Genomic DNA, 26,404 nt, shown 5'->3' with positions numbered 1-26,404 from the left:
GGCCTCCCTCCTCGTGATTGGCTGCTAAGGGGAGCCAGCAAGTGTGGCTGAGCTCTCGGGTGTGTGGACGCCGCTTTGTTGCCGGAGGGGGGTGGCGGTGGAAGTTAAGGGGGTCGGGGGCCAGCGCGTGTGGCGGCCGCTGTAGTCACTTCGCCCGGCACCTTTTCGCCCAGGAATCAAGCCGACGGCAGCCATGAGCGGCGGCGTGTACGGGGGAGGTGAGTGAAGGCGGCCCGGCCAGAGAGCGCGCCTTTTTGGCGTGTGGGGTTTGTAACCGCCGCCCCCAGCCCTCCCCTACCCGGCGGTCCCTTCCGGTCTCCCCCTCTCGGGACCCCGGCCTCCCCGCCCCATCCCCGCCCCGCGCTCTGCCCGCCCCCGGAGCCCACCCGGCTCAGCGTGCGCCTCGGGCGCCGGAGGAGCTGGGCTTTTGGGGTCGCGCGTGCTGCTTCCAGCGGGCCGGCCCGCGGCGCCCCGGCTGGAGTGTCTCGCCTCGGGGTGGCAGCCCCGCGTGTGTCTGCAAAATTCGCCCGTGTGGGGCTTGCGTCTGCGTTTAACCTGGGAGGCCCCCAGCAGTTGGCGAGCGCGGACGGAGGGTGTCCGCAACGTCCCATAGAAGGCAGAGCGGCCGCGAGAGGTGGACCGAGGGGAGAGGGGGCGGCCGCCTCGGTCTGCGCCCTGCGCTCGCGCTGCCTCACGTTCCTCAGCAGCTCCTGCCCATTCTTGACCGTGGAGTCTGCGGAGTTACTCGTGGGAGGGCCTGGTTGGGATGAATCTAGAGACACATGCAATTTAAGGACGCCCGGAAGCTTTGCCTGAGGTCCCGGGCGTCTGTTCTCTGGCTTTTCTTGAGTAGACTGTGTTGTGGTACAAAGATTACCACGGGCTGTGGGCATCGTCAAACTTCTCAGCGCCTTGGCCTTGGGCAGTTTACTTTCCCCGACTTTGCGCCGCTCGCTCGTGGGATGGGAATTCCTTAGCCAACGAGGGTGGCTGCCAAGATGGACCGACATGAAGCTACACCTGCTGCTCCAATTGAAGTCCGTGGAGCGGCAATATCAGCATCACCTGCAAGCTGTTTAGAAAGAATCTCAAGGCCCACCCTCCGTTCTACAGAGTCAGGGCTTCCATTTTTGAAAGATGCCCCAGACAATTGGAGCACTCACTGTTGGATTCACATTTTGGGGTGTGTTTGAGTTAGAGACCCAAAAGACAAATCCGAAATACAGTCAGCCTTGAGTAACTGTGGGCTCCACATCTGTGGATCCCACTAACTGTGGACCAGAAGTATTCAGAAAAAATTGCATCTGTATTGAACATGTGCAGATTTTGTTTCTTGTTATTCCCTAAAGTATAACAGCTGTTTACATAGTGTTTACATTGTACTAGGGATTATAAGTAACATAGAGAACACCTACTTAAAGTATCCAGTAGTCTGTGCCACAGGTTATAGGCAAATGCTACATCGGTTTATATAGTCGACTTGAGTATCCAAGGATTTTGGTGTATGGGGGTAGGGTCCTGTAACCAATCCGCTGCAAACACTGAGGGACTATGTGCTTGCTACTGCTACTGTTTTAGTAAGGATTCTCTTTCTGAAGAGGATGGCATTCCGCAGGTAAAGGGATAGGTAACTTTTCTAAGTTCTTAGTATTTTTGGTGGTGTAGTTTCAGAGTCTTCTCTGAGGCAGCATGCTGAGCCTGTTGCCTCCTCCTTCCTATTTTGTGTCCTTGATTTTCTTATTTTTACTTTGGATCTTGTTAATTCACCTCTTCCCCATCTGAAGATTCAGTCTTGACTCCAGAGAAACTGAGTCTAGACTCTTAGGAGCTCCAGGTTCATTGAATCAAGGATCCGGAGGCTGTCCAGTATTCCTTACAAGGCATTGTTTAGTATGACTGGTAGGAATGGGATAATACTAATGCTAGCAGCTAGCATTTATTAGGTGCGTACTGGAGACCAAGAGTATTCCAAAGGTTTTATGTGCATTATTTTTAATCCATGCAGTAACTCCTATAATCTACAACCACCATGTAAGATGGTATTATTATCCCTGTGTTACTGAAGAAAATGATGTAAAGATAGGAAAGGTTAAAAATCAGCCCAAAGTCATAATTATCTAGGGAGTTGAGAGCAAAAATCTCTGAAATAAAGGGCATTTCAGCCAAGCCCTTCCCTACTCCTTTAAAAAAGCCATTTCTTTGGTTATTTCTCTGTGTGTCATGTTTCAGTTATACAACCATAGTATTACCATGTATGACTTAGGTGTTCAGAATAAAACCACTTCTTGCTAGCTTATTCAGAGGAGTGTAAGGATTATTCAGAAAGTTTATGGAAAATGGAGTTGAATGTTTATTTTAGTGTGAACATTTTTGGAATTTAATCAAGAAAGCTTATGAAAAAACATGGATTTCAAAAATTTTTGCACCAAAATACTTAGTTTTTAATTCATTTTCCATGAACTTTTTGAAGTACTCTGATGTTTTAAAGTCTTTCATGTAGAAAGTACTTAGAATTCACAAAAGTAAGTATGATTTTGTGTTTATAGTGGATCATATTTTTCCAAGGAATTTAGTGTTAAAAGCAACCAAACCATTCACTTAAAAATGTTGAGTAATTGGGCCGGTGCTGTGGCATAGTGAGTAAAGCCACCGCCTGCAGTGCCGGCATCCCATGTGGGTGCCGGTTCGAGTCCTGGCTGCTCCATTTCTGATCCAGCTCTCTGCTGTGGCCTGGGAAAGCAGGAGCTTCTTCCAGGTTTCTGACATGGGTGCAGGGGCCCAAGGACTTGGGCCATCTTCTACTGCTTTCTCAGGCCATAGCAGAGAGCTGGATAGGAAGTGGAGCAGCCGCGTCTCGAACCGGCACCCATATGGGATGCCGGCGCTTCAGGACAAGGTGTTAACCCGCTGCACCACCGTGCTGGCCCCCTTTATAAATTTTAAAATTTATGCTTGCCTCTAATTCTAATAATTATTTCCAAGCAAATCTAAAACTGACCTTCAGCTTTAGGTATAATGCATGATTCATCTGGATTTCCATCCTTTCTAAGTAGTTTCTGGGCCTACTTATTGCTCTTGCAATTATCTTCCATGGCACTTCTCTACTTTAAACTCCTTTGCATAACAAAAATAAATGTGTACTACCAGACCAACTTTGATAAATTGTTAGTTTCATCACTCTTGTACTATCCATCTCTCTCCATCCCCCCTACCCCGCCAATCTCTAACCTTAAGAATTTCTCAAAGTTGTCTTCCTTGTGAGTTGGCCACCAATCATGGGGCACTCTGATCCAAACAAAAATAAAACTACCTCCCCACCTCTTCCCAAAGCCATTTGCCTTCAAGATCACATTAGAATGTTTAAAGACCAGGCTAGAAAATTGCTATTCTGTTTTTCTGTTTTCTCAGAGAATTACATCACCTCCTAAACTTGGAAGCCATTTACTCTGGGGCAAAACAGAATCCTCAAGAACTACAAACTGCCCCCCTCCATTATTCTTTTAGTAGAAAAGGGATCCACCCTTGAGCTGAACATTGCATCCTAGGTTTTAAGCATCTATGCCTCTGTGGTTAAGCTATCAAGTCACTGGTCTTCCTTTACCACTCTAATATTGGTGCTTGATTTTTTTTTTTAAACAAAACATGGTACAAGAATTAGATGTGTCTTCCATCCTTGAAACTAAAATTAACTATTACAAAATCCCAAGAACTAAGATCCCTACTCAAAATTCCACTGTATCCAGTTTGATATACAAATTAGGAAAATTAACTGATTTATTAGATTTTTTTCATTTCACAAAACAAATTTTTTTGAGTGCTTGGTATGTGCTAGGTATAGGCTGTGCTTTGAAGAAGCTCAGTTTTGAAAGGTGTGTCAGTTAGACCCCATATTTCATTGATTTTTAGTTGTTTATTTTCTCCTAAATTTAAGCAATTGAGGCTTTGAAATCAGCTGGGTGGAACCACTTGAATGTCGTTTTGTAGGTGACAAGAACTACTAAATTATTCACCCCCTTCTTTAAAACAACAACAACAAAACATTGAGAGTCTGAGAGACAGGAATAGAGAAACAAGGAGTGAGAGAGAAGATTCCCATCCACTGATTCACTCTCCAAATGCCCATAACGGCTGGGACAAGTCAGGTCAGAACGAGGAGCCAGAGACTCAATCCATGTCTCCCAAATGGGTGGCAGGAGCCCAATTACCTGAGCCATCACTTGCGCCTTATAAGGTTCACATGAGCGGTAAACTGGAATCCAGAGCTGGGGCTGAAGCCAGGACTGAAATACAGACACTCTGACTTGGGAGACTTAGGTCAGCCACTAGGCCAAAGCCATGTCCCTTCCCCCCTGTTTTCAGTGAAGGACTTATGTACCAATATCATCAATTATGCTTCTGGAAGATAAGAGTGCAGCAGTTTGAAATATGAGTTGAGAAAAAGATGGAAGCATTAAACCTGTTGGGAATTGAAGTTCCCCGTTGAGATTAGAGCTTGATTGAAGGCAGCAGCAATGGCATTAAAGAGGAGGCCATCTGAGTAATATTTAGCAGAATATTTGGCAGAACTTGAAAGATGAAGATGTTCATAACAGCTCTCAGGTTTTTGCCTGTGGTTCCTTGGGTCACAAACTTAGGCAGTGCTGAGATTACATTAGGCAGGTGGAAAAAACTGTTGAATCTGAGGCCACAGGAGACCTCATGTGGAATTGATGTTAATATACAGTAGAACGTTCTGCTTATGAATCTCTAACACTGGTTAGAGAATAAGAGATATTTGACATTGGAATTATCAGTATTTAGGTAGAAGTTGCAGGAGTAGATTACCCAGAAAAGGGTAAATAAGGGAAGAGTGTTTCCGTCATGAGGTTCCTGACCCTGAGTGTGCATTGATGGAACTGTTTATAATTGTGTCTTTTTATAGTCTAAGAACATCGTAAGAAGGAATTTGTTTCCTATGCTTTCTTTCTGTGTTAGTTTGCTAAGACTGCCATAACAAAGTACTACACTGTGGCTTACACAGTTTATTTTCCCACAATTCTGAAAGCTGGAGTCTGAGATCAGAGTGCAAGCAAAGGTGAGTTCTTCTGTGGCTTCTCCTTCGTTTGTAGATGACTGCCTCCTCCTCACACACATCTGTGTCATCTTCTCTCTGTACACATCTTTCAAATTTCCGGTCATACTCAATTAGGGCCCACCCTAATGATCTCCTTTGAACTGTATTTTTCAAAGAATTTATCAGTTATTCTGAAATACTGGGGATTAGGACTTTAGCATATGACTTTAAGGAGACACAATTCAGTTCTTACACTGTCAAAATGGTCCTTTGTGCAGAACAAAAGCTGCACCCTTGAGCATGTATTCAAATTTTGGGTGAACCAGGCAATTAGTTAATTTACTTTGGATTTTTCTTCACCCAGCATTCTGGTTAATCAGGGTGTTAAAGCTCATCCACTCATGTTCTTGCTATACTTTACTGTTTGTACTTGAGTTTAGGTGATGTGGTGAAAACCCATGAAGAACTCTTTTAAGAACTCCTTGTTTTGGATAACATGATAATTATAAGATAAAATAATTGGCAGCAGAGAATTTTATACATAATGGTTAATTACCTTGGGAAATCTAACATATGCATAAACTTCTTTTCAAATTAGAAGTTAGAATAAATGTCCTCTTGTTAAACAAAAAAATATTTTGCAAAGCTACTGTCTCAACTGAATATTTGCAAAATAATTATTGTATTCTCCTTATTTTGAATTAAATTTTAAAATATGTCCAGTGTACTAAAAATCTATATATGTGTGTGTACCTAATAATTTTGTGCTTAGCACTGAGATTAAATAGATGTTATATTTTGCCATATTTTGCCTGTGATATTTTAAGAAATAAGATATTGGGGCAGATCTCCCTTTCTCTCCCTTCTTAGAAATAAGCCCTAAAACTGAAGTTTCCAGATCTCATGCATATTTTGATACTTTCTCTTCATGTGAACATAGCCATAATGAATTAAAGAATGTGTGTGTGTGTGTGTGTGTGTGTAATTAGCCTTTATAATTCTTTTGAAATTGATCCATGTTGATAGATGTAGATCTAGACCATTTGTTCTAACTACTGTATATATAGTAAACCACTGTGAGTAAACTATAGGTTGTCTGTTTCCCTATTGAGAGACTATTAGATTATTTCTGCCTTTTCCTGTGCCAGCAGTGTGACAATCATAATCATAGTAGCGGGTAACACTGTGTGTCAGGTACTATTCTATGTGCCTATATACATTAAACCATTTAACACATTTAGTGATTGCAGACTCTTATGAGATAGGAAATATTATACACATTTTATAAATTAGTAAACTGGGGCCGGCGCTGTGGTGCAGCGGGTTGACGCCCTGGCCTGAAGTGCCAGCATCCCATATGGGCACCGGTTCAAGACCCGGCTGCTCCACTTTCGATCCAGCTCTCTGCTATGGCCTGAGAAAGCAGTGGAAGATGGCCCAAGTCCTTGAGCCCCTGTACCCACATGGGAGACCTGGAAGAGGCTCCTGGCTCCTGGCTTTGGATCAGCGCAGCTCCGGCCATTGTGGCCAATTGGGGAGTGAACCAGCAAATGGAAGACCTCTCTCTCTCTGCCTCTCTCTGCCTCTCTCTGCCTCTCCTCTCTCTGTTTAACTCTGACTTTCAAATAAATAAATCTTTAAAAAAAAATTAGTAAACTGAGTCACAGAGGTTAATAAATTGCCCAAGTTCACATAGCTAGAGAACATTCTTGTGTCTGTTCTTGTGACATGTGACAGTTTCTCAGATTTTTTTTTAACACTCACCCTGGAACACTTTTTTTTAAAAGAATTATTTTATTTGAAAGAGTTACAGAGCGAGATAGAGAGATATCTTCCATTCTATTGGTTCACTCCTCAAATGACTGCAACAGCTAGAGCTGAGCTGATCAGGAGCCAGGAGCTTCTGGGTCTCCCACATAGGTGCAGGGGCCCAAGGAGTTGGGCCATCTGCTGCTGCTATCCCAGGCCATAGCAGAGAGCATGGAAGAGGAGCAGTTGAGACTCAAACTGCTGCCCTTATGGGATGCCTGTGCTGCAGGCTGGGGCTTTAACCTGCTGTCCCACAGCACCGGCCCCTCAAATAGATTTAAGTATAACCACTAAGTATGTAGTTTCTTAACTTTAGTGGATATAACTTAATAACATATAGTGTTTTACCAGTTTATAGCTTATACTAGCAAATGTGTAAGAGCTCCTGTTTCCCTTGAGTCCTTGATAGTACTGGGTCTTACCAGACTTAATAATTTTTGCCAATTTAATGAGGTAAATAATATTTATTATTTTTAAATACTTGAATCCTTTGAAAAGTCAGGACCTGAAAACCAAGGTGCTTTGTTTTAGGAGTCCTATTTTGGATGAAGTATTTTAAAAGTATAATTAGAAGCTTTTCTCTGAATTTGGAAATGGACAAATAGTTGCCAGCTTTCTTCTTCAGCATTAAACTTTATCTCCTAATAATCTTGAAATATGCAGACTTTGATAATACTTTCATTTTGATGATTTTTTTGGCTATTACATTAAACTCTTTATTCTCCAAGTCCCTATTTTTCCTGGAGTTTCCTGATTACATGAAGTACAATTTCTGTTAATTTATGATAAATTGATACTTACATGAACTTCACTCCTTCCCTTTGGGCCACTATCTCTACTTTCCACCATTTCGCCTCTGTGAAGACTGACACTTAGAGTCCAGGTCATTGAGCCCTCTTGGCCTTTGGCTTTTCCGTGGATGTAGCCAGTGGTAGAGTAGTAATTATTAATGAGACCCCCTTTTGTGTTCAGAAGTAACTGCAGCCCGCAACTGATGCTCACAGCTACTGACAGGTTAGCCCATCTTCTAGAACCTTTTCACCAGGTTCTGGTAGCAGTTCCTTCTCTTTGAACCTCTGCTAATACACAACGTATAAATTGTTATATTTTAAGTAAATGAATCTTTGAGATGCATTTAAAACTAGGTTCAAACTAATACTATTGTAATTTTTCATAGAGCTTTTACATATATTCTCCCTTTAAGCTCATTAAGTATTCCTTTAATTTTCATGATACGTGTAAGTTGTTAATGTTAATTATTTTTAATCTTCTCAGATGAAGTTGGCGCACTTGTTTTTGACATTGGGTCCTATACTGTGAGAGCTGGTTATGCTGGTGAAGATTGCCCCAAGGTAATGTAATATTAGAGTCAAGTGAGTATTTGTATAAGGGCCATTTGTGTAGCATTAAATTTATGAAGATATTTGATTCAACACAAAATGGTTAAAGACATTAGCTGAAAAAAAACTTGGCTCCTTGATAAAAGCTGGTGAAACTTGCATATCATGTTTTTGGCCCTTACAGGTGGATTTCCCAACGGCTATTGGTATGGTGATGGAAAGAGATGATGGAAGCACATTGATGGAAATAGACGGTGATAAAGGCAAACAAGGCGGGCCCACCTACTACATAGATACCAATGCCCTACGAGTTCCCAGGGAGAATATGGAGGCCATTTCACCACTAAAAAATGGGATGGGTATGATATTTTTTTCATGGATTTGGTCAGAAAGTACAGGAAACATTCTAGACTTAGAGGAGTGGCTTCTTGTAAGTTGAACATAGTCTTTTGTGGAGGAAGTATTTAGAGTATTCTATAAAATGATGTTCTAGATATGGAAAACAAAGATGCATAACAAATGTTCCTTTTCCTCAATAAACTCTTACTTGGGAGGTGATACAGTTGTAAACATACAAATATAGTTCCCACAGGATAAGTGCTGTAATATAGTTATGTTCATTATGAAATGGGAGCAAAGGAGAGGAATCTAACTTTGTATCACTGGGGAGTCAGGGATAACTTGTAACTGTGCTGTAACTTGTAACTTATGCTGAATCTTGATCAGTGAATAAGAATTAGCCTAGCTGATGAGATTGGATAAAGCAGAGGAACCATCACAAATGAAGTTGTGAAACAAACTGTTAAGAAATGTTAAACAGTTAAGTATGACTGTAATATTGAGAGCGCTGTGGTCAATAGCAGGAAAGGTAGGCAGAGAAGAATCACAGAAGGACTTGGAGAGGTGAAAGTTGTGTGCAGCGAGTTAAGGGATGCCTGAATTCCAATATGGAGAGCCTGCTTCAAGTCCTGGCTACTCCACTTTTTTTTTTTTTTTTTTTTAAAGATTTTATTTATTTGAGAGGTAGAGTTACAGACAGTGAGAGGGAGAGAGAGAGAGAGAAAGGCCTTCCTTCTATTGGTTCACTCCCCAGATGGCCACAATGACTTGGAGCTGTGCTGATCTGAAGCCAGGAGCTGGGCGCTTCCTCCCGGTCTCCCATGTGGGTGCAGGGGCCCAAATGCATGTGCCATCCTCCACTGCTTTCCCAGGGCACAGCAGAGAGCTGGATTGGAAGAGGGGCAGCCGGGACTAGAACTGGTGCCCACATGGCATGCCGGTGCCGCAGGTGGAGGATTAATCTGTGCCACGGTGCTTCTGATCCAGCTTCTTGCTAATGCACCTGGGGAGCAGTGGTTGAAGGCTAATACTTGGGTTTCTGCCACCCACATGGGAAACCTGGATGGAGCTCTTGGCTCTTGGCTCTTGGCTTTAGCATGTTATCTGTTGCAGATTATTTGAGGAAATGAACCAGTAGATGGAAGGTCTCTGTCTCTTCCTCTTTTACTTTGTCTTTCAAATAATCTCTCTCTTTTAATTTCTTGTAAACCATCACAAGGGTCCATTAAGCCAGTAACTGAAGGGTAACCCTAGAAGGGTAACCCAGAAATGTGATATGCTCATGTTTGCCAGTTGGGAAGATTATTCTGAGTGATATTTAGGCTAAATTAGAGGGAGACACTAGACTAGAGACGGGAAAGTCAGTAAGGGAGATGAAAGCCCAAATGAGAAATGAAGTCCTGGTTGCTCCACCTCCACTCCAGCTCCCTGCTGATGGCCTAAGTTCTCAGGCCCCTGTACCCACAGGAGAGACCCAGAAGAAGCTACTTGCTTCGGCTTGGTCCAGCCACAGCCGATGCGGCCATCTGGGGAGTGAACTGGAAGAAGGAAGACCTCTCTGCCTCTCCTTCTGTCTCTGTAACTCTGACTTTCAAATAAATAAAAGTAAATCTTTAAAAAAGTGGATTATATTTATTAAAATATTAATTGCTAAGTCAAAGAATCACTCTCAAAAGATACTTTATTCATCTTCAGCCAAGCATTTGTTTTCAAGCTCTTGCTCTTATATTCTAGTTGAAGACTGGGATAGTTTCCAGGCTATTTTGGACCATACCTATAAAATGCATGTCAAATCAGAAGCCAGCCTGCATCCTGTTCTCATGTCAGAAGCTCCGGTGAGACAAACACTTCCGTGTTTCTTTAGTTGTTCTTTTTTCCTTTAGTTTTCAGCTCATTTGAAGAATATTTGCCTTTTTCCACAAAGAAGTTTAAAAAGTTATATTTTGAGTTTGAAAATTAGGGAAGGGGGAATTAATTTCTAACTACTATCATAACTTTTATTATTTCAGTAAAAGATTCAGAGAACTATAATACACAATAATGGGTCCTAGTAGTTATCTACATTTCCATGGATTTAAAATTTATTTTCTTGAACTGCCTCCCATTCTGGATTATGCCCCAAGGTCATTGTAAATCTGCTTTTATACTCAAGCTCCAAGAAGTCAGATGCTTAACAAGGGCCGACTGTTTCTATGAAGTCTCTTGTGAAATACATTTAGTACCTAGCCAGAAAGGGCCCAGAAGGCTAGCATAATAACCAGCATGATCAATATCTTTTTTTTTTTTTTTTGACAGGCAGAGTGGACAGTGAGAGGGAGAGACAGAGAGAAAGGTCTTCCTTTGCCGTTGGTTCACCCTCCAATGGCTGCCGCGGCTGGCGCGCTGCGGCCAGTGCATTGCACTGATCCGAAGCCAGGAGCCAGGTGCTTCTCCTGGTCTCCCATGGGGTGCAGGGCCCAAGCACTTGGGCCATCCTCCACTGCACTCCCTGGCCACAGCAGAGAGCTGGCCTGGAAGAGGGGCAACCGGGACAGAATCTGGCACCCCAACCGGGACTAGAACCCTGTGTTCCGGCACCGCAAGGCGGATGATTAGCCTATTGAGCCACAGCGCCAGCCCCATGATCAATATCTTGTTGCTGTTTCTAATTATAGTTTCTTTGGGAGCACCAACTATAAAAGGGAGAGTTTGGTGTTTTAAAATTAATATTTTATTTTGATTACCAGATATGCTCTTAAGATTTAATAATACTTTGTTTCTGAGAATCCTGATTTCCTTGTATTTTTGAAAAGCTTATACTTTCTGGAATTCATAGTAGTTTTACTAATTATAATAAATTTAATTTATATCTGATTTGTCATACTTGTTTACAACAAATGTAGATATTATAAAAGGTCATTTACTATGCTTCATTGTTTTTAAATTTTTGCTAACATAGTACTATAATGTAGCTTGAGGTAAGTCAGCATTTTAATTCTTAATAAGTAATTTGCATTTCTTTATTTTTTTTCAGTGGAATACTAGAGCAAAGAGAGAGAAATTAACAGAGTTAATGTTTGAACACTACAACATTCCTGCATTCTTCCTTTGTAAAACTGCAGTTCTGACAGCGTATCCTTGAAAGAGTAGTACTCAGCTTTTCTCTAGAAGAATATATGCTGCTGCCAAAGATACAAGACAGTCCTGGCAGAAGACGTGAGCCAATTCTCACTCATTCGGAAGTTGCTTTTTTCTCTATACCTTTCCTTTTTAGCTGTCTGACTCATATTGAAACTGATGATATACCAGAAGATGTGAGAAGAAAATAGGAAAGTGACATTCAGATCATATTTGCTTTTTTTTTTTAAAGATTTATTTATTTATTTGAAAGTCAGAGTTACACAGAGAGAGGAGAGGCAGAGAGAGAAGTCTTCCATCCAATTGTTCATTCCTCAATTGGCCGAAATGGCTGGAGCTGCCCCGATCCGAAGCCAGGAGCCAGGAGCTTCTTCCAGATCTCCCACATGGGTGCAGGGGTCCAAGGACTTGAGCCATCTTCTGCTGCTATCCCAGGCCATAGCAGAGAGCTGGATTGGAAGTAGAGTAGCCAGGTCTTGAACCGGTGCCCATATGAGATGCTGGCACTTCAGGCCAGGGCGTTAACTCGCTGTGCCACAGCGCCGGCCCTGAGATCATATTTGTCAACTTGTGTGTGTGTGTGTTTTTTTTTTAATAAAGGGAGTGTGGCTGTACAACAGTGTTTTAGCATATTAGCTAAAATGAATGCAAAGATTGCCATTTCCTCTCTCACTTCTAGTATCAAACAAAATTGGAATTTGGCTATAAATTCATTTGAGATTTAAGCACTCATCAGAAAGTTACTGCAAACACTTTAAAGATAAGGAAATATTATGTCTTGAATGCAAAGAATTTGTAATTTAAATATTCTTCTTAAAAGCTAAGTACTGTAACAGATTTAAATAGTACTTCAAAACATTGGCAAAATTCTTAAAGAAGTACTTGATTAATCTGAATTTTTTGTATAGTAATTGTGATAGTTCAGAGGAAGAATATAATAGCTTGACAGTCCTTTATAAAGATAATAGGATACAGTCATTTGAAGTAGAAGAAAGAGCTCTGCACTTAAGGATCCACTGTTTACAGAAGTGTGGTCCTGAAACATGAGACTAATGTTTTACTCATATAACCTGTATACCTCCCTGGCTTGCTATCATATTCAAGTAAGTTTTTGTATACATTTGAGAATCACTGTGTTAACAGTTATCTAACACTTTTATGTAGTGCTGTATCTCTGAGATGGCTTTAGCAAAAGTGCAAGTACTCTCTTGACTCTTCTCCCATGGGCTCCTATTCTCACCCGTGTCATCCCCAGTTTACAGTTGGATGTCCCAGGAATAGCTTAGGTGGTCCCTCCTTTATACCCCCTGCCCCAGGGTATTCTAGACATTTTACAACTTTAGTGATCTGTTTGACTAAATGAGATATCCTTCAGGGCAGACAGTTTCTGTTCACCTTTATGTGTACTCTGTGCTTAAGGAATCTGTGCAACAGACTAAATAGGCACATAATAATTATTCAATAAGTACTTGAAGAAATGAATGCCCCTGGTCCTAAACATGAGTTTAGGGTGTTCATGTGATATAGGCCTTCAGCAACACAGCTGTAGAAATGGGATCTTGTCGTATTCACTGGATATCCAATACACCTGGAGTAGCTCTTCTACCCCAGTGAGTTGGAAGAAGTGGGAATTGCCACTCAACTGCCAAACTACTGAAATGATTCCTCAGTGCTACTTAAGAATGGGTGTAGTCCCTGGCTCAAATATCACACATCCTACTCGTTCTTACCAAGTTGCTATACATTTTGTTAAAGAAATGCTTTTCGGCCGGCGCCGTGGCTCAATAGGCTAATCCTCCACCTTGCGGCGCCGGCACACCGGGTTCTAGTCCCGGTCGGGGCGCCGGATTCTGTCCCGGTTGCCCCTCTTCCAGGCCAGCTCTCTGCTATGGCCAGGGAGTGCAGTGGAGGATGGCCCAGGTGCTTGGGCCCTGCACCCCATGGGAGACCAGGAAAAGCACCTGGATCCTGGCTCCTGCCATCGGATCAGCGCGGTGCGCCGGCTGCAGCGGCGGCCATTGGAGGGTGAACCAACGGCAAAGGAAGACCTTTCTCTCTGTCTCTCTCTCTCACTGTCCACTCTGCCTGTCAAAAAAAATAAAAAAAAAAAAAAAAAAAGAAATGCTTTTCAATTTGTTTAAGCTCTTTTATCAAACTCAAGAGATTTTGGATGATTGTATTCATTTTTGCAAGCTTGATAGATGTCTGGGAGAAAGATTTCCCTGAGTTCCTCCCACCATCATTCTAGAAGTATTGCCGCCTGTCATTTGTTTTTAAGCTGGAGCTATTATTTGATACTAGATTTTATTCCTAGATTTACTTGAACATATGTTAAACTGTAATACATGTTTTAAAAATGGCTTCTGAAATACAAGCCTTGTCCTTAGGAACTTTGATACTTTCTTTTCCTTAATACTTTAAACTAGATTTGCTAATGGTCGATCTACTGGTCTGATTTTGGACAGTGGAGCCACTCATACCACTGCAATTCCAGTGCACGATGGCTATGTCCTTCAGCAAGGTAAATATGTTTAACTGGGTACGTTCAGAAGATTTTAGATGTCAGGAGGGCACTAATGAATATTAAAGTATGTCAGTTTCCATATAATGTCTTTTTTATATGAGCTTTAAAAAGTCTTCAGTATATATATTTGAAACTGTTGCATAGCTTTATGTATACTTTAAAGATTTATTTATTTATATTTATTTGAAATTCAGAGTGACAGGTGGGGGGAGACAGATCTTCCATCCACTAGTTAACTCCCAAAAAGACAACAGCTGGGGCTGGGCCAAGCCAAAGGGAGGAGCCTGGAACTTTATCCAGGTGTCCTATATGAGTGGCAGGTTTCCAGGTACTTGAGACATCAAACGCTGCTTTCCCAGGTGCATTAGCAGGAAGCTGGATTGGAAGTGGAGCAGCTGAGATTTGAACCAGCACTGTGATATGGGCTGCTGGTGTCTCAGGCAGCAGCTTAACCACTGAACCACAAAGTTGGTCCCATTTATGTATACTTTAAAGAATAGTTCAGTTAATTCTACTTGAAAAAAAATTGTTCATGTAGAAACATACAGAGGAAGTTTTTCCCAAGGAGTTAGTACTTAATACCTCTTAGTCTTATTTTATCGATCTCACAGGCATTGTGAAATCTCCTCTTGCTGGAGACTTTATTACTATGCAGTGCAGAGAACTCTTCCAGGAAATGAATATAGAATTGATTCCTCCATATATGATTGCATCAAAAGTAAGTAATAATTGTGGAATTTATCTCCAGCTCCCCATCCCTGTGTTGTGAACTCTGTTAACCTAGCACATCTTGGTATTCCCAGGAAGCTGTTCGTGAAGGATCTCCAGCAAACTGGAAAAGAAAAGAGAAGTTGCCACAGGTTACAAGGTCATGGCACAATTACATGTGTAATGTAAGTAATGTTAAATTTCTTTATAAAAGTGTTACAAGCTGAAATCCTTGAGTAGAATATGGGCACATTATATTTTTAATGATGGGGCCGGTGCAGTGGCACACTAGGTGAATCCTCCGCCTTTGGTGCCGGCATCCCCTATGGGTGTTGGTTATTGTCCCGGTTGTTCCTCTTTGAGTCCAGCTCTGCTGTGGCCTGGGAAAGCAGTAGAGGATGGCCCAGGAGGAGGCTCCTGGCTCCTGGCTTCGGATTGGCACAGCGCCAACAGTTGTGGCCATTTGAGGAGTAAACCAATGGAAGGAAGACCTTTCTCTCTGTCTCTCTCACTGTCTGTAACTCTACCTGTCAAATAAATAAATAAAATCTTTTAAAAAATATTTTAATGATAGTTACAAACAAAAGTAATAGTTTTTCAGAGATGGGGGTGTACTTTCATATTTTTGAAACATCTCTACAAACTACTACATTTTCATACAAATTAATACGTTGAGACCTGGAGGGAATTTTGGTTGTAGGGTAGAAGGAAGCATTATGTTATTCTTCACATATTTTGTCTAAGAAAATGGTTTTAATTTTAGTAAACACTGGCTACTCATGAAGAACAGAGGTTTATTTTGGCTTATGGTTTTGGAAGTTCACAGTCTAAGGTCAGTTAGGCCCCATTGCTTCAGCCTTCTGGAAAGGGTGGTGGGTGGCAATGGCAGAGGGTTTGTGGAGGAATGATCACATGGAGAGCCAGGAAGCAGAGTGTTGAGCTAGGCCCAACTCAGGCTTATATAACTAGCCTCCCCAGAACTGCTTTCTGAAGGCAAGCCCTCAATGATCTAAGGTTCTCCCTCCCACTAGGCCTAGCTCCTGAATTCCATAATTGGATTGTTTCTACCCTTACTGCCATTAACTTACAATTTTTGCAGTTTAAACATCTGCATGATTTGGAAGCCAATCATGTTCAAACTATAAGCTGCCAGTATGACTCAGTTATGTTGTTTCCCAACAGTAGTCAGCCATATCAAAAGTGTGTGTTACTGTTCTTATCAAAGAACTGATGGAAGCTTCTCTTTACTAAAATTCTCTGAACATGTGTCTTGCTGACAGGAGAGACGTTAGTAAAACAGTTTCTCCGGGCTGATGGTATGGCACAGCAGGTTAAAACCTCCACCTGCAGTGGGCATCTCATGTGGGTGCCGATTCAAGTTCTGGCTGTTCCACTTTCAATCCAGCTCCCTGCTAATGGGCCATCCTCTGCTGCTTTCCCAAGCACAAGTCCTTGGGTCCCTGCACCCATGTGGGAGACCTGGAAGAAGCTCCTGGCTTTGGATTGGCCCAGCTCCTGCCGTTGTTGGCCATTTCAGGAGTGAACCAGAGGAAGGAAAACCTTTCTGTCTCCCTCTCTGCCTGTATACTCTACCGCTCATGTAAATAAATAAAATCTTAAAAATAAATAAATAAAAATGTTTAAATCCACTATAGTTTTTTTGTAAGACATGTTTTCCACTGAGAATGATATCTGAGTTTTTTGTATCATATTTTTTTCAAGTATTAGGATAGATTGCATGATCAATAATTTTCTTTAGATACTTTTCCTTAGCAACCCAGAATTCATGTATTTCACAATAAATTTTTATTTTTTAATATTTTTTAAAGATTTATTTATTTGAAAGAGTTACACAGAGAGAGAGGAGAGGCAGAGAGAGAGAGGGGTCTTCCATCCATTGGGTCACTCCCCACATGGCCACAACGGCTGGAGCTGCGCCGATCTGAAGCCAGGAGCCAGGAGCTTCTTCCAGGTCTCCCATGCGGATTCAGGGGCCCAAGGACTTGAGCCATCTTCTACTGCTATCCCAGGCCATAGCAGAGAGCTGGATTGGAAGAGGAGCAGCCAGGACTAGAACCGGCGCCCATATGTGATGCCGGTGCTTCCAGCCAGAGCTTGAACCCACTGTACCACAGCACTGGCCCTCACAACAAATTTTTAAACTGCTTCATACTATGTGTAATTATTAAAAGTTGCATAAGATATAATTCTGTATGTATATGTATGTACAATTAAGTAATGAAATCCTACTTATTTTTTAAAGATTTATTCACTTATTGGAATGGTAGAGTTACACAAAGAGAGAAGGAGAGATGGAGAGATCTTCCATCCATGGGTTCACTCCCTAAATGGCTGCAATAGCCAGAGGCTGTGTTGAGCTGAAGCCAGGAGCCAGCATGGGGGTGCTGGACCCAAGCACTTGGGTCATCTTCCCCTATTTTCCCAGGCGCATTAGCAGGGAGCCAGATCAGAAGTGAAGCAGCTGGCTCTGGAACCAGTGCCCATACGGAATGTCAGCACAGCAGGCTGTGGCTTAACCCTCTGTGCCACAGCGCCAGTCCCAAAAGCTTATTTCTAAATTCAAACTTATTGGAAAAAATGATGTTTGGGAACTCATTTTGTTATATGGAAATATGGTACAAGAGTTTCTACTTGTTACCTCTTATTTTTCTATAACTGTTGTAACTTTATATAATTTGACAGCTAATGTAAATGTTTAGAATTGGGTTTTTTGATACTCAGAGTCTTCGTGGAGATTTAATATTCTTGAAAGTTACCCATCCAGAAATGTAGTCGTTTCATTCAGAAAAGTACTTGAAATATAATGTTACAGAAGTGTAGATGGTAAAGATATATCTCAAACTTACTTCTTATATGTTTTTTTTTCATCCATAGTGTGTTATCCAGGATTTTCAGGCTTCAGTACTTCAAGTGTCAGATTCAACTTATGACGAACAGTATGTTTTATTTAAACTATGCTTCTTCATAAGTGAGGAAATGATTTGCTTATATAAAAAATTATAGAATGTATTTAATTGGTATAAAGATATAAAGTTATGCCAAAATGTATTGATTAACATTTTTTAAATATTCTCATTCTGACTTATTATAAGTTGGTAATTCCTTAGTAGTTTATAATTTTGGAGAGGATTGTTCTTGCCTTTAGTGTAATAAATATTGTTTAATATGTTTTCAGAGTCGCTGCACAGATGCCAACCGTTCATTACGAGTTCCCCAATGGCTACAACTGTGATTTTGGTGCCGAACGGCTAAAGATTCCTGAAGGATTATTTGACCCTTCCAATGTGAAAGTATGAAAGTTTCTTCATAATTAGCCTAGATTTTTCTTTATATGTAAACAGCTTGTATAGTTATAAAGTATAAATAAGACTGACTTTTTGGATATGTTTTACTGTACAAAGTTCTTCCATGTGACTGCTTATTTTCTTTTCTTGTAGGGGTTATCAGGAAATACAATGTTGGGAGTCAGTCATGTTGTTACTACAAGTGTTGGAATGTGTGATATTGATATCAGACCAGTAAGTACCCATCTCCTATTATGCTGTAAAAATGTCTTTTAGGGTAGCAGAATGTCCCAAAAATCACTGTTAGGGTGGCAGCTTTGGCCATTGACTTTGAAGTTCATTTTATAACAGGACTGTTTATGTAAAAAGATGAAGTACTACAAAAGGAAAAATGCAAAACTCTAGAGCTGTAGTGTCTGATGTGGTGGCTAATGGCTGCATGGATCAATGTGAATTAAAAGAAAAATTTAGGGGCTGGCACTGTGTAGTGGATAAAGCTGCCTCCTGCAGTGCCGGCATCCCATATGGGTGCTGGTTCGAATGTGGCTGCTCCACTTCCATCCAGCTCTCTGCTGTGGCCTGGGAAAGCAGTGGAGGGTGGCCCAAGTCCTTGGGCCCCTGCACCCATGTGGGAGACCTGGAAGAAGCTCCAGGCTCCTGGCTTTGGATCGTCCCAGCTCCAGCCATTGTGGCCTTATGGGGAGTGAATCAGTGGATAGAAAATCTCTGTCTCTCTCTCTTTCTCTCTGCCTCTGTCCCTGTAACTGCCTTTGAAATAAATAAATAAATCTTTAAAAAGAGAAGTTTGAAAATTGAGGTCTTCAGTTGTACCAGCCTCATAAATATAGCAAGAGCTGTTATAGTGGACAGTGTAGATAATGGAGCATTTCCTTCATCACAGGAAGGTGTATGGTTTTAAATTAGCTTTCACATGGGGTTTATTTTAGGTGGTGTTCAAAATTTTTCTGTTTCGGCAAGTTTTAAACTCTTGTCAAGTTTTATATACTATATTCATTATTAGATGGATTATATCTTACTTAAACCCTAGGTTCCAACTTATAACCCACAGCCTTGATTTTCTTTGAGTTAATTTGCTTTGAGCATGGTGCTAATAGCATTGGATGTTTGAAAACCATGTTATTCCAAAGACTTTTGATTGACTGTGCAAACCATTCTTTATTTCAACTAGTGACTTAACTGGGTATGTGCTGCTTCTAGGATAATAAATTTGAAATTTTTTAGTGCAAGTTCAAGGCCACTTTGGAAGAAAATTGAAGTAAATTTATTGCAAGAGAGTGATAACTTCCTATTTTTGGTGGAAATTTTTTCTTTTAATTAAACTAACATTAATTGCCGAGGAGATATTTTTCCATTTTATTTCAACATTTAGGTGATTTAGTGCAGGCTTTTGGCTTATTAACCCTTGAGACACCCACATCCCATATCAGAGTGCCTGGGTTTGATGCCCAGTTCCACAATTCCTGCTAAAGTGCACCTTGGGAGATAGCAAGTGATGGCTCAGTGGTTGGGTCCCTGCCACTCACCTGGGAGACCAAGATTGAATTCTCAGCTCTTAGTTTCAGCCCAGCCCAACACAGGCTGTTTTGGCATTTGCGGAGTGAACTAGCAGATGGGAGTACTCTTTCTCACTCTCCTTACTCTTCTCTCTCTTACTATCTCTTTCAAATAAATAAATTAAAAAAAAATTTTTAATTTAGGTAATTTTGACATTTGGAATGAGTTTTTGAAATAGGAACTTAGCTGCCAGAAGAGAAGATTGACATTTAACTTTCCTATGCATATATGCAAATTAGAAGTAAATATACTTATAAATAGAAATTTATACTTGAGAAAGCCTCAGCTTTTTTTTGAAGAAGCATACTGTGTGATTCTGATCCACACCCCTGCAAAAGAGAAGCATAGCGATCATTTTGGCCAGGAATATTTTCAGGGTATATTATTGTCCATCATGATCATAAAATAATCTTCTTGTATAATTTTTATTTATTTAAATTTGAGAGGCAGAAGATAGATCTCCATCTGCTGGTTTGCTCCCAAATGCCTGCAATGGGAAGGGCAGAGTAGGGTTGAATCTGGGAGTTGGAAATTCAGTCCAGGTCTCCCACACTGGGTGGCAGGAACCCCAGCTACCTGAGACATCACCACTGCTTCCAAGGGTCTACATTACTGGGAAGCCAGAACTGGGCTTTGAACTCAGATACTCTGCAGTGGGATGCAGGCATCTTAACTGCAAGGCTAAAATACCTGCCCCTTGTCTGATTTTAAGTACTTCCAAGTGAGCATTCTAGGGTGAAGTTATTGTAAAATGTTCCTCTAGTTAAATATCAGCTATCTGCCAGAAAATTAGGATTTTTAGAATAATTGTGTTAAATGAATGATTCTTAAACTTTATTAGAATTATCTGGGGAGTTTCAAGCAATAAACAAAAACCTCTCCTGGATCTCATCCCTGGAGATTTTTACTTAATTTTTCTCATTGATATATCTTTTTCAATTTGTTTATTTGAATGGTAGAGATACAGAGAAGGAGAGAGAGAGGGAGAGAGATCTTCCATCTGCTAGTTCACTTCTCAGATGGCCATAATGATTATGGCTGTGCCAGGCCGAAGCCAGGAGCTTCTTCCATGTCTCCCACATGGGTGCAGGGGCCCAAGGACTTCAGCCATCTTCTGCTGCTTTCCTAGGCACATTAGCAGGGAGCCGGATCACAAGTGGAGCAGCCGAGACTCGAACCAGTGCCTGTGCCCTGCAGGTGGATGCTTAAGCTTCTATGCCACAGCGCTGGCCCCAGCGTTGATATTTTAAAAGCTGTCCAAGATGGGTTGAACATTTGGCCTAGTGGTCAACATGTCAGATAGGATGCTTGCATACCCTAATGAAATAATAAGGTCTGTTCCTGTCTCCAGCTCCTAATTCCATCTTCTTGCTAATTCAGACCCTGATAGATAGCAGTGATAACTCAAATAGTTGGATTCCTGCCATCCACATGGGAGACCTGGATTGATTTCCTAGCTCCCAGCTTTGGCCCAGCCCAGTCCTAGCCATTGCAGGCAAATGGGAAGTGGAAAGAACACATAGGAACTCACTCTTTATGTCTCTCTTGCTCTCCCACTTCCCCTCTCAAATAAAGATAAAAATTATAAATAAATAAAAGCTTGCCAAGTTGAATGGGTAGCCAAGATTGAGAACCACTGTACTAAACTACTAGGTCTATGTATATAGAAGTAAAAAAATTTCACTGTTGCATGCATTTGGGAGTGCCAGCAGATGGGAGTTCTCTCTCCATCTCTCTGTCCCTGTCTCTTTGCCTTTCAAGTAAATAAAACAATTTAAGAAGTAAAACATTTTCAAAAAAAAAAAGAATTATTAGTAAAGAACAGTTTTATTGGTGGTTTTATTTAGCACTGTTGAAAACCATTGGAACTAATTTGTTTTTCTTGTTTTTATTCTAGGGTCTCTATGGCAGCGTGATAGTGGCAGGAGGAAACACACTAATACAGAGTTTCACTGATAGGTTGAATAGGGAGCTTTCTCAGAAAACTCCCCCAGTAAGTTCTGTTGGCTCTTTAGTGATATTCTTCATCAAATGCCTTCACCAGTGGTATAGTTTTACAGATAAGCATTCTTTTCTCAGTAGATAGATTTTTTGTGTGTGTTTTGTGTAGAATTACTTAAATTTGGGTAATATTTTTTATTATTAATCAGATTTCTTTAGATGACAGCTATTGGTTACCCTTACATGATGTGAGTTTTATTTTGTTCATTAATTGTATACTTAAATGCCTATTATCTGCTTGACAGTAGGAATATAAAATATCCTGCACACTGAGGGCTAGGCAGGTTAGCCCTGTAAAAGCTGACAGCTGTAATGCTGAGTGCTTCAGCATGTCATGAGCCAGGTGTATCTTGTCACTCAGAAGCAAATACTTAATTCTCAGGACTATCAGGAAGGCATCATGAATGGGTTAACTGGCTGGACAGCAGGGTAGAGGAAATTGCACGTGCAGAAGTGTGATGGGAATAGTGCGTGTTCCAGTAATTCCAAGTAGTCTGCTTGTAGTCTGTGCAGACACAGGGAAAGCAGTATGGCTGGAAAGATGGCTGATGTGTAAGGCACTTCAAACAGCTTCTGGAGAATGGAATTAGAAGAACTTATTTTTGGTGCAAAAACAGATTGAAATCCACACATGCCATGAATCTTCAAAAAGTTCATGAAAAATGCATACTGGATTTTTAAAAAACTTCCTGGATTTTAAAACATTTTTTCATCATAAATAAGCTTACCTTTTAATCTCATTTAAGGACCTTTATATTAGTGCTGTCCTAATGAAGTACTACAAATTGGTGGTTTAAAAAACAGCAGAAATAATTGTCTCATAGTTCTGGACCATACTGTCTCTGAAATCTATGTGGAGAATACTCCTTCCCTCTTTGTACCATTTGGTGGTTTGCAGCAATCCTTGGCTTCAGTTGTGGTATGTCTGTTAAGGACATTAGTCATATAGGATTGGGGGACCACCTTACTCCTGTGTGACCTCATCTTATATCTTAATTACATCTGCAAAGATCCTCTTCACAGATTAGGTCACATTCACAGGTACCAGCCAGGGATGAAGACTTTATCTTTCAGAGGGACAATTAAACTCATAGCAGATGAGTAGAGGTTATGTCTAATTAAGGAGTACTTCAGATTTTTTTCAAAGGTAACAGCAAACTTATAGGGTAAAATCTGGCAGAGGATTGATGAGGTCATATGTATGTTTTAAAAGGATCACTGGGTATGTCATGGTAACTTTTAAAAGGAGAACCTGATTTGAAGAAATCATTTACATAGAATAGCAGTCATGTTGAAATTTTAAGACTTCTTTCAAGGGAGTTTTTGTAAGGTATTCTTCACCAAATATTACATTTTTAAAATCTTAATAGGAGTTACATATACCCTAAAATATTTAATAATCTTTTACTTTCTCATATAAAGGACTATTTTACCGTAAGCCACATATTTATAAAAATTGAAAGTGGTGTGTGAGTATTGATACAATATTGACATTTGCTTCATATTTACTATATTCTTGGAGATACTGTCTGATCTAAAGCACCCCTCAATTACAGTACCGATCATTGGATTTCATAAAAGTCTCTGAATAATGAGTATAGACATGGGTGATCTAAGGTTTATAAAGACCACTTAGAAACTCTGTCCTTTCGGAAGTAATTAAAAATCAGTTAAATGGGAAAAGAATTTGATTGTGATATTGATCTTTTATCCTCTTCAGAAACCCATGTTCACCCCTCCTGCCTTCAGCAACCCTACATATCCCATACTTTAATAAACCCTGTCACACATTTTGCTGCGAATACGACTTTAACTGTGTTTATATATATAGTAATTGGAAGGTATCTTTTTTTTTTTTTTTGACAGAGTTAGACAGTGAGACAGACAGAGAGAAAGGTCTTCCTTTTCTGTTGGTTCACCCCCCAAATGGCCGTTAACGGCCGGCGTGCTACTGTATCCGAAGCCAGGAGCCAGGTGCTTCCTCCTGGTCTCCCATGCGTGCAGGGCCTAAGCACTTGGGCCATTCCTCCACTGCACTCCCGGACCACAGCAGAGCTGGACTGGAAGAGGGGCAACCGGGACTAGTACCCGGCCCCCATATGGGATGCCAGCACTGCAGGCGGAGGGTTAGCCAAGTGAGCCGCAGTGCCAGCTGGAAGGTATCTTGAGAGCTATCCCCAGAGGTAGATTTCTAAGTGGGGGAAAAATCTTGATGTAGAAAGTGAGACGGGATAATACCAAGCCCTAAGATTGTATGTGTCAGACAGAATACGAACTCACAGGGAAGGAAGCAGTCTAGTTATAAAGGAATGCATTTTGATTTGAAGGCCAAGAGTAAACTAAAATAGGGATGAGGATAACATTATAGCCTAAAAGAAAGCAGCAGGACTCTGAGGAGGGCTATAGAAAAGGAGGCAGAGCAGGGTCATAATAATAACATAGGAAGCATGTGGTGAGTACCTGACTTACAGAATTAGATACATGCTCGCTATTATAGGATATAAATCGTGGATGTCACACTTCGTAGTGTGCAGTTTTGTAATGTTTATATGATTTATCACATTTTGCACATTAAAAGCTTTAATCAAAGTATAAACCTATATTTGAAAATTACCATGTTTAATATGTGTTCAAATGAGTGAGCCATTGGGAAGTCTTTGTCAAAACAATTTCCTGACTTACCTGTTTCGTTTGATTGTACTGATGTTTATTCCTCTTTATTGTAGAGTATGCGGTTGAAATTGATTGCAAATAATACAACAGTTGAACGGAGGTTTAGTTCATGGATCGGTGGCTCCATTCTAGCTTCTTTGGTTAGTAGATAAGCTACTTTACAAAAATATTTTACTGAATGAAATGTATAACTGAAAATATTAATTTAGTAAAGATACTTAATTTATTAAATTATTAGATTAATAAATGCTTATCAAATAAATTATAGACCTAATAGCAATTTTATATGTTCTCCATATAACAAAATACTTTATTGCCTTTTTGGTGGACCTTTGTCAGCCTAATTCAGTTTCCCCTCTGAGAGATGGAACTATGTTAACGTATTTATGTCTCTTCTAATAATGCCCCATTGGCATTAGTTAGTACTTGTCTGTGGTGCACTTAAAATTAAACAATTCCTTCTTGGTTCTGATCATTCTCCACTATTTTAGTGTGAGGTATAGGAAGTCAGGAATTGTTCTTGGGCCAAATAGTGATGGTGTTGGGTCTTAGATGTGATGTGGACTGGTGTGTACTTTGAATCGAGAAAAAAAATCCTTGTAATTTTTTGCACCCTACTTTGGGAGCATTTCCCCTTTATCTTAAAGCAGCCAAAAGACACCGAGTACTTAAGCTTGTGACAGTTTCTGTTGTTGTCCTCAGAGCCAAGCTCTCACAGCTTCAGTCTTCCTTGCCAGCTGTATTTTTTAAAATTGATACAGTGTAACAGGTATTATAAAGACCTGATATTCTTTGTAACTTTCTAAGGTTAGGCTAACTAGTGTCTTTGGATGGTTTTTGGAGGAATGCAGAAATTAAAAGAATAACATAACTCTGTTAGAAAGGAGGGGATTTAAGAGGTCTGCAAAATTTAGGAGATGTAACAAAGATATTAAAAGTAAAAATGTTTAAACTGAGAATAAGGCATAATTCTATTTCTTTCTATGTTACAGGGCACCTTTCAACAGATGTGGATTTCCAAGCAAGAATATGAAGAAGGAGGGAAGCAGTGTGTAGAAAGGAAATGCCCTTGAAAGAGTCCCAAACCTTTACCTTCCGGTGTCACCTTACGTTTCATAGCTTTAGTCTACTCAGGAAAAGAATGACCATCTTTTGTAGAATGTTTATACATTTTTGCATATTTCAATTTCCACTTAAATTTTTTAAGGCTTTAACTGGCTCTATAAATTAAATGAGTTTGTGCTTTCCTTGAAATGCACTTATTCTTATTACAAGCATTTTATAATTTTGTATAAATGTCTATTTTCTCTAAATATTTTGCTTTTAGTAAAATGCTTTTCAACTGTTTAGTATATTAATTACCAGTGGATTGGTAGAATTGCTTTTTATTGACTAGTAAAAGTTACTGCCTATGCTTTTTACCTTAGGCTTACAAAATTCAATAAAAATTACTAGCCATTCCAGAATTTTTTTTGTACTATTATGCATTGTGACTTGCTACTTTTTAAAATTTTTTAAATTTCATTTTACTTGAGAGACAGAAATATCTCCCATCTGCTGATTTATTCCCCAAATAAAGGACTGGGCCATGCTTAAGTCAGCAGCTTGTATTGAGATCCAGGTCTCCCACATGAGTGGCAGAGACCCAAGTACATGTGTACCCTAGGGTACAGTAGGAAGCTGGAAAGGAAAGTGGAGTGAGGCCTTTGTACCCAGGAACACTGACGGGGGATGGTGGTGTCCCAAGTAGTATCTTAACTGCTGTACCAAATACCTGCCCCTGTAACTTGTTACTTTGAGTATCATTATTTTGAGTGAAAGTTCTTCCTGTTTTGACAGTAATACCCACTTTTGCTTCATATTCTGTTAACAGTAGCTTTAAAAAATGTCCCTGAATTTCAAACACTACCCTGTTGTCTTTGCTATGGCAGTTAACATCATTTCCAGTCTTAAGGTAGCA

General features: G+C 40.4%; 1 protein-coding gene across 1 annotated transcript; it reads left to right on the top strand.

The window, feature by feature from the left end:
- The first annotated feature begins 7 nt into the window (after window positions 1-7).
- On the top strand, window positions 8-25,910 carry ACTL6A (actin like 6A). Its single transcript, XM_002716442.5, has 14 exons — window positions 8-218; window positions 8,138-8,214; window positions 8,387-8,561; window positions 10,276-10,376; window positions 11,555-11,652; window positions 14,085-14,179; window positions 14,794-14,900; window positions 14,986-15,075; window positions 17,786-17,847; window positions 18,087-18,201; window positions 18,349-18,429; window positions 21,668-21,763; window positions 24,498-24,584; window positions 25,437-25,910. Exons 1-14 carry the CDS (start codon window positions 194-196, stop codon window positions 25,515-25,517), a joined length of 1,290 nt encoding a protein of 429 aa, XP_002716488.1. The 5' UTR covers window positions 8-193; the 3' UTR covers window positions 25,518-25,910.
- Window positions 25,911-26,404: the final 494 nt, after the last annotated feature.

The sequence above is a fragment of the Oryctolagus cuniculus genome, chromosome 4 (assembly GCF_964237555.1).
Source record: "Oryctolagus cuniculus chromosome 4, mOryCun1.1, whole genome shotgun sequence".
Lineage (NCBI taxonomy): Eukaryota > Metazoa > Chordata > Mammalia > Lagomorpha > Leporidae > Oryctolagus > Oryctolagus cuniculus.
Note: the sequence above shows the minus strand (reverse complement) of the source record. Positions and strands in the feature narration are given on the sequence as shown.